The 8,936-nt window shown below is 48.1% G+C and overlaps 1 protein-coding gene across 1 annotated transcript; it reads left to right on the top strand.

Moving 5' to 3' along the window:
• The first annotated feature begins 702 nt into the window (after positions 1 to 702).
• Rnd1 (Rho family GTPase 1) lies at positions 703 to 8,223 on the top strand. Its single transcript, XM_047547907.1, is given in 7 exon segments — positions 703 to 912; positions 1,639 to 1,707; positions 1,709 to 1,727; positions 4,312 to 4,403; positions 4,405 to 4,422; positions 5,283 to 5,417; positions 7,121 to 8,223. Coding segments are annotated over 7 exon segments (810 nt in total). The 5' UTR covers positions 703 to 831; the 3' UTR covers positions 7,517 to 8,223.
• Positions 8,224 to 8,936: the final 713 nt, after the last annotated feature.

The following is an 8,936-nucleotide window of genomic DNA, read 5'->3' as shown; positions in this document are numbered from 1 at the left end:
TTTTTAAAGGTTTTCTTTTTTTTTAAAATTGGCAATGGACCTTTATTTTATTTATTCACATGTGGTGCTAAGAATTGAACCCAGTGCCTCACACATGCTAGGCAAGCACTCTGCCACTGAGCCACAACCCCAGACCTGTTTGTTCATTTTTGGTGAAGTGATTCCTGAGGAAGAGACTTTAAAAGGGTAAAGTAGGAGCTGATATAGGGAGGGTAAGCCAGAAGTGGGAACTGGTTGGGTAGGAATTAGATGAAACAAGAGTTAGAGGTCTCTGGGACCATCCCCCTGCCCACCGCCAACCCCAGGTGCTGCTTGTCCATAATTTAGGCAGGTCCTGTTCTCCTCCTGGGACAGTCCCTAAAACTCCAGCTTGACTTCACTTTCTGTTTCCGTGGCTAGCTTATGTTTTTTGTTATCTGGTGGATACTCCAGATTATTTAATTTTGCTTCAACTCCCCTCCTTACCTCCTAATACAAATAAAAAAACAGCGTGGGAATCCCCTTTCAGGAGGAAGGCAGCGATGCAGCTTTAAGAGAAAGGGACGGGAGGAAGAGGGCACTGACTCAGATCCTCTTACCATTGGATGCTGTAGGGGATCCCACCCCAGGGATTGGCTTCGACAGAGCCCGCCTCCTCTTGGATTGGCTCAACCAGGGTGATATAAGGGAACTGTGCCGCTCTCCTCCTCAGTTGGAGGAAGGCAGGGACTCCGGCTGAGTTGGTGTGCTGGGGCACGCCTGGCGCAACCCGCTCCTTTCTGAATCCGAGTCCACGTCCCTCGGAGGCTGCAACTATGAAGGAGAGCGGGCGCCTCAGCCAGTGGTGGTCAGATGAAGCTCGTGCTGGTGGGAGATGTGCAGTGTGGGAAGACAGCGATGTTACAGGTGCTAGCGAAGGACTGCTATCCGGAGGTGAGATGCCCGCCGGCCCGCCTTTCTCCCTGTCCGCCCATCGGGGTCGATTCCCACCTGCTCAGGAGAGCCGTCTTCCCACCCCCAGCCTGCTCCACCCTCAGCGGTTTCTGGCTGGAGGATTGCCCTGCCATGGCTTCCCCTGAGACCTGTCCCACTTCTGCCGCCCCGCCGGCTCCTCCTCACCTCTTCACCTATTACATCCCCTCCTTTCCTTGGTCCCTGGAGGCACTGGAGAGTCTGGGGTTTCTTCTTGAGGGAATACTTGCCGACCCTCTCACCCCTCCTCAAATGTTCCATGAGTATGGCTGCAGGCAGAATTCAGTTGCCCTTTTTTGTTGTTCACCTGGGCCAAAGGGCTTGAGGGGAAAAGAAGGAGGTCTGAATTGATTTGTGACTCTGAATTGGGAGAGAATCTGGGGATGCGAGGAGTGTTTGTGTGTGTGTGTAAACCATCTAGGAGATTGAGGGGCTTGCCCCTGGCTGGGGAAGGGGTCTCTCATCCCTATTTCTTATTTCCATGGACCCAGGTGCCTGTGCCTCTACAGTCCTTTTCCTTCTGTCCCACGTGTTCCCTCCTGCCCCATGTATCCCCTCCTCTGGTTCTTTATGCCCTGACACTTTGGTGTCTCAGAGGGTGGTGAGTGGCTTCTCTGTAACCAACACTAACTGGAGGGTTCTGAGGACAGGGGTGCTTCAGGTATGAATACTTCCTCTCTTTCACAGACTTATGTGCCTACAGTGTTTGAGAATTACACAGCTTGTTTGGAGACAGAGGAACAGAGAGTTGAGCTTTAGTCTCTGGGATACATCAGGTAAGGCTATGATTCCAAATGCCCCTTTCCACTGGTAGTCTGCAGCTGTGTCTTTTAGAAATTATTTTCCCATTTGGTGGGAGCTAGAGATTCCTTAATTGTGAGTGGGGGCCATTGGTAAACTCAGTTGAATGGTCCACGGGTGCAATGTGGATAAACCCCAGAAGCCACTCACTTCCCTGGGTCTAGTTCCATCCTTCAGAGGCTGGAATGGTGAGGTGAAGTGGCCCATGAATACTCCTGGGGGTAGCAGGCAGGGCTTCTCCATTTCTACTCCCTGCTACTTAACACTCTTTCTCTCTCTCTCTGCCCCTCTCTCTCTCTCTCTCTCTCTCTCTCTCTCTCCCTCTCTCCCTCTCTCCCCCCCCCCTCACACACACACACACACTTACCCATCCCTGCACACAACCTTTACTTCCCCAGAGCAAAGTTAGATCAGGAGGCAGTGTTGCTGGAGGGTGCTGGTAGGTTGGTAGGGCAGGAAGACAAGCCTGCTTTGGAGTGAATATTGCCCAGACTCAATTTTCTCTCCTGCATTCCATCTCCGGCTACCACTCAGCCTGCCGCAGCTCAGCTCCACTCGTCACACTGCTGCGGCTTGGGGATGAAGCGATGCATCATCAATGTCTTTGAGGGTGGGGGAGATGTAAGCCATCTAGGGCATTGGTCATGTTGTGAATAGTGGCCTGCAGGGTGAAGGGGGTTGTCGCTGACTATTTAACCTGTTTCTGGGGTGAAGTAGAAGATGATCTCTTTTGAAAATGTGGGAAACAATGTTTTCCCAGGCTCTCAACCCCAACCCCTTAGTGCTGGGCTACCCTTTGCTTTGATTCTGCATCCTTCCCACTTTCTCTTTTCCCCCAATCATTTTTAATAGACTGGCTCAGAGTCAAAATGCAGAGTAGAAAAAAAAGAAAAGAAAAGAAAAAGGCATATTCAGGCTGAGTTTAAAGAGGAACTATAAATCACTAGGGGTTTCCTATTATCTGTAATAAGAATGCTGCCCTGTTCCTCCCAAAACTGTTGTTGCCATCCTCCAATTTTGAGGTCTGAAAAGATTGGGGGTGGGAAGATGGGTAGACAGAAAATGAGACTTTATTTTTCCCCAAACAAAAATTCCTCAAGCTGGTATGCTTTCCTCGGTTGCAGTTCTAGAGGTGGGGAGGCAGGGTTCGGATTATCCTGGTCTGTGCTATGCTGACCTGGATCGGACTGGAATGCGCTTAGTTGCATGATATATGGTTTTTATTCTGCTATACCCTCCCACCTCCCAATCTTCTCAGAACCTTACTGCATCTCATCTCTTTTCACCACCACCGCCCAAAAACCGTCTCTCCCGCTCCCCTTGCCCCGCCCCCCCAGTCAGAATGCAGTCCTTGAATCCCCATCCAGATAATGGAAAATCAGCAAGTGTGGTCTCTATATCCTGTGTCGCACTCCTGCCCTCCGATTTCTAAAAGGATGAAGGTTATCAGTCATCCTCAGACTCCCTCCTTCAAATTAGGTTCCATAAGGGGAGGAAGTGGTGATAATGTGTGGAATGGGGCTTCCACACATTAGAGCCAGGGTGACCTGTTCCCATTATTCATTTGCTGGTCTTAAGGGAGGGGGACCCCTTAAGCCAAAATGGAGACCTCCCCCCCTCCCCTTTCCCCTGTGCTTCAGTGCTCCCTCTCCTCAGTGCTGCGGTGGTCAGACCCCCACCTCAGAAAGGGACTGGGTGGATTGCTGAAGGAGCAGGCAGCTATCCTAACTCCCCCTTACTTATTATTATTTTTTAAATGACCAACTCCCCCAACCCCAGCTTGGATTCCCCCCTAGTTTCCATGGCGATGTGGTGCAGGGAGAGGGGCTGCTTGCTATTCTGAGCACGGATTGTCTGGGTTCCAAATCCGCTACTGTTCCTTCCCCAGGGTGGAGGGGGGAAGGCTTAACTCCTAGTTTTCACCCCTATCAGACCCGTGGATCTGCATTGCCTATCCATCCAATGAAGGACCCTTGCTCCAGCCTCTAAGTCCCCAGCTATTGGTGCTGTTGTCGTCTTTGAGATTACCTCCCTGAGATCTTAGGAGCTAGGGGTTAGAACTTTCCTTTTTGCCCTTTTCAGTGTAAGTTGATTTGGGTGGGTGGAGGTGCGGGGTGCTGAATCCTTGATGCTCTCCCCCATCCAACTCCTAGAGTTTTGACCCCGTGCAAAGAAACAGGGAAGCCAGTTATGTAACAGTCAGGTTTGTTTCTTCACTGAGAAGACCCTGGGGCAGAGGAAGGGAGCACAGGTTGGGCAGCAAGCAGACTCTCAAGGAGACCTTAAACAAGCCCTGGTTCCTCTGCAGGGGTTGGCAGCATCTTTTGGGACTCAGAAAAACTAACAGACCTTAAATTAAGCCACTGTAGGAGATGCAGAGAGAGTCAAATTATATTCCAATCCTTTTTATTTTGCCCTCTTTCCCTTTTTTAGGACTAAGGAAGATAATACTCTTACAGAGCCTTCTGGCAGGTAGTCAGGTTCCAAGCTTCCAGGCAGCATGCCTATACATAGGGAAAATGCCATGCCTCACCATCAGCCCTTTCTCCCCTATACCAGGATCTCCCTACTATGACAATGTCCGCCCACTCTGCTATAGCGACTCAGATGCAGTATTACTATGCTTTGACATCAGCCGTCCAGAGACAGTGGGACAGTGCCCTCAAGAAGGTAAGGTAGATAACTCTACAACCTTGAACCCAGCAAGAGTACTGAAGGAATCTTGGGGACTTGTCTTCTATTCTAATGCACTATCAGGAAACTGAGGCCAGGAAAAGGAGAGATTTGCCTGGATCACAGCATTAACTACAGCTCTGTGACTAGAACCTAGGGCTCCTTACCCCTCTGCCTTCTGACCATTCCACTATCCCATACTGCTTTTCTAGAGGCCTAGCAAGGGAGAGTGGTGTTGAAGATGCAGAAAATAAAGGACTGACAATGAACCTTCTGGTGATGTGATTTGAGGGTTAGGAATGGGATCTCTTGAAGGTAGCTTCTATTGACCTTGATGCCAAGCCCACTAAGCTAGGCAGTTTGGAGCTGAAGTGGTGACAGAAAATGCTTGTGTCTGGGTGGCAAGATCTGCCTATACTGAGGAGTCCCAGGAAGTCTTAGGGAACTAGCCTAGTTTCCTAGAAGACTCTGGGATTATGTCCTTCCCTTGGGAAGAGATTGGTTGTCTTTCACCTGCTATTCTGGACTTATGAAGCCCTTTGAGATTGGGGAATAGATCCATGTCTTCTCTGCTTGGCAGTAAGTGGGAGGAGACTGGCCCCTAAGTTCTCCTTGGTGACTGGGTTGCTGACTGAAGGGACAGGCTCTTGGGTCAGCACTCTGGTGCCACCAAAGGCCTCATGGGCAGGAAGATGATGTAATTAGTGCAGCAGAGATGCTGTGACTCAGAGGGAGGACTGGGTTGGTGATAATCTGAGTGGTGTATGTGGTTTTGCCAACCAGGCTTCTTCCAGTATCTGTCACTGATTCTCCTTCCTTCCCCTTTCCCCTTACCTTCTTTTCACTTGGCACCTTAGTGGAGGACGGAAATCTTAGATTATTGTCCCAGCACCCGTGTTTTGCTTATTGGTTGCAAGACAGACCTGAGAACAGACCTGAGCACACTGATGGAGCTGTCCCACCAGAAGCAGGCACCTATCTCCTATGAGCAGGTGTGTGTGTGTGCCCACTCGCATGTGTACCAGCTGGAAGGTGGGGTGAGAAAGGCTACAGGCAGAGGCCTTGATACATGGTCCTTGCTCAAACTTTCTCACTATGCAAGAGGGAATTTGTGTTAGGGGCTTAATCTATAATTAGCAAACTAATCACCTGGGTAGGGTATTGGGTGCCTGTTTACCCAGATATATGCTATAGGTTAGTGGGTAAACAATTCCTGTGTGAGTTTTTAAGATTGTTTTCTGTAGACCACTTGCAATGGAATCATTAGAGCTGCTTAATTGGGTGCAGTAGTGCATGCCTATAATCTCAGCTACTTGGGAGGCTAAGGCAGGAGGATCATCAAGTTCCAGGCTAGCTGGGCAACTTAGTGAGACTTTGTGTCAAAATAAAAAATAAAAAGGGTTGGCAATGAAGTTCAGTGGTGGAGGGCCCCCAGGTTCAATCCCCAGAACCATGAAGGAAAAAAAAAAAAAAATGATTAGAGGGCTGGAGTTGTGGCTCAGTGGTGGAGCACTTGCCTGGCATGTGTGAGACCCTGGGTTCAATCCTCAGCACCACATATAGAAATTAATAAATAAATAAATAAAATAAAGGTCCATTGACAACTAAAAATTTTTTAATTTTAAAAAACATTAGAGGTACTTCAATTCCTGTCTCCATACCTGTAAAATCACTTTGGGAGAAAGACATGAAAATCTGCATTTTTAATGAGAATCCTGGATAATTTCTAACACATAAAATCATTTCTCTTAAGCCAGTGTTTCCTATTAGAGTATCTGGAAGAGTTCTTAAAAATACTAATGCTAGCTGGGCATAGTGCTGCACACCTATAATCCCAGTGACTTGGGAAGCTGAGGCAGGAAGAGTGAAAATTCAAAGCCAACCTCAGCAACTTAGTGAGACCTTGTCTCAAAATTAAAAATAAGCAAATAAAAAGAGCTATAGATGTAGTTCAGAAGTTCAGTGCCTCTGGGTTCAATCCATGGTACCCCCCACAAAAAATACACACACACACACACACACATACAAAGAACACACATACATACATATATACAATGCTGGGGTTGTGGATGTAGCTCAGTGGTACAGCATGTGCTTCACATGCATGAGGCCCCGGATTAGATTCCTAGCACCACACAAATAATAAACAAAAACCAAATGCCTATACACTATCCCCCAAATTCTTATTTACTTGGTCCAGGATCACTATAGTTTTAAAAGTGTTTCAGGTGGGCTGGGGTTGTGGTTCAATGGTAGAGCACTTACCTAGAATGTGCGAGGCACTAGGTTCAATTCTTAGCACCACATATAAATAAATGAATAAAATGAAGATCTATCAACGTCTAAAAAATAATTTTTAAAAAAAGTGTTTCAGGTGATCCTGATGTGCAGTCAGGCTTCACTTTCACAAAAATAACTGGCTTAGGGGTTGGAGTTGTAGCTCAGTGTTAGAGTGCTTGCCTAACACCTGTGAGGCACTGGATTCAATCCTCAGCACCACATAAAAATAAAGAAAAATAAAGGTATTGTGTCCATCTACAACTAAATATATATATAAATAACTGGCTTAGGCTGGTGGTAGGAGGCTGGCAGTGGGGTACCATTTGGAATAACCCTGGGGAGTAACACATAGAAGGCCACTGTGTCTCACAACCATCTTGGACCACTATATTAATGACCTCACCCTCTCCCTCAGGGATGTGCAATAGCCAAGCAGCTGGGTGCAGAAATCTACCTGGAAGGCTCAGCTTTCACCTCAGAGAAGAGTGTCCACAGCATCTTTCGGATGGCATCCATGGTGTGTTTGAACAAGCCCAACCCAGTGCCCCCGAAGAGCCCTGTCAGAAGCCTCTCCAAGCGACTACTCCATCTCCCCAGTCGCTCTGAACTCATCTCTTCTACCTTCAAGAAGGAAAGGCCAAAAGCTGTTCCATTATGTGAAGTGGGAGTTGGAAGGGGGAGACAACCCCCCCACTTCCTCCCTTGGGGTGCAGAGGCACGGGGAAGAGGGAGGATGAGACAATTTAGGACACTGGACATGAGTTTTCAGATGGCCAATGTGAGGGCTTGGAAGGAGAAAGGAATGGGATGAGGAAGGATCCAGGCCTGGCATGAGGACCTGACACTTTGCAAGAACCATCACTCCCCAAGCCAGGCACTAGGTTTGCAGGGGGTAGTTGCCCCAGTGCCCCTCATTCCAGAGAAAGGAAAGATGTGGGGGGATGGGGTGGCATGTTGGCCTCATGGACTTGGGGGCCTACAGGAGCCTCACCTTCAGCATCATGCCTGTTCCACACAGTGTTTCCATGCAGCCTGGGAGATGAGAGGGGTCCCTGAGCTCTTCTCTTCCCGTCTAAGCAGAGGAATGAAGAGTGGGGAAGCCAAGAGGCAGCTCTCTTGGGAGCTTAGCCCGGGTGCTTTGCAATGAAATCAGAGGGGCAGGGGCTGGTCAGAGCTGATGAGAAGGAAACCTCATCTTTGCATAGCCTCATAGAGAGGTGACATCACATTCACATGCTTCTCACCTAAGTCCCCAGGGTCCAAGGGAGAAGCCCCAGACCCCCTTCTCTTGAAGAGTGTGGGGGTGGTGGTGCTGCAGGGGCAGGGCCGGGTGGGGGTCACCAGACTTTTCCTGCCCTTCGGGCAGTACAGCTGGCATTTGTTTTATAGACTCTTGTCTTTGGAATTGGGGGGGAGGGGGGAGTGTTTCAATCTGTTATATGTTCTGTGTTTAAAGAAGAAAACCTATTTATTAATGAAAAATATAACACATATAATAAGTTGACTCTATTTTATTTGTTGTTGTTGTTTCTGTTTTCCTCAGTCATTGATTAATAATCAGGAAAAAAACTTTTTTGGAGCCCTTTCTGTGGGTTGCAGAGTGACTGCCTCCATGGTTTCCTAGCACCTCTAACAAAGAATTCCTTCATTTCCCTCCATTCCCAGCTCCAATCCACCCAAGTCCTCTTAAGCCAAGGAAGAGTTCCTTAGTCCTAGAGCAAAGTTTCTTAACCTTTTGACTGATGACATTTTTGGAATGGAAAATGCTTTTTTTTTTTTTTGGTAGGGGGCTGTCCTATGCAGATGGGATGTCTAACAGCATCCCTGGCATCTAGCAGGCACTAGATGACAAAACCAAAACTGTCATAAACAAAACTGTCTCCAGTTATTGCTAAATGTCCCCTGGAAAAATTACTTCCAGTTGAGGACCACTGCTCTACAAAATCTTGAGAGAGAAAGCAGCTAAATCCCACCCCCAGCAGAAGATGTACAGACTAAGCCAAAGTAGGTGTAGACTTCTGAGGTGCCAGTTTCTTGAGTTCAAGAAAGGTGGCCTCTGTCATTGACCTTTCAATTGCAGTTCCTGCAGGGTGCAGAGGTGCACACTTATAATCCCAGTGACTCAAGAGGCTGAGGCAGGAGGATTGCAAGTTTGAGGTCAGCCTTAGCAACCTAGCAAGATAAAAAAGGGCTGGAGATGTGGCTCAATGGTTAAGTGCCTGGGTTCAATC

Source organism: Sciurus carolinensis, chromosome 4, assembly GCF_902686445.1.
Source record: "Sciurus carolinensis chromosome 4, mSciCar1.2, whole genome shotgun sequence".
NCBI lineage: Eukaryota > Metazoa > Chordata > Mammalia > Rodentia > Sciuridae > Sciurus > Sciurus carolinensis.
This window is presented reverse-complemented; position numbering and strand designations above follow the sequence as displayed.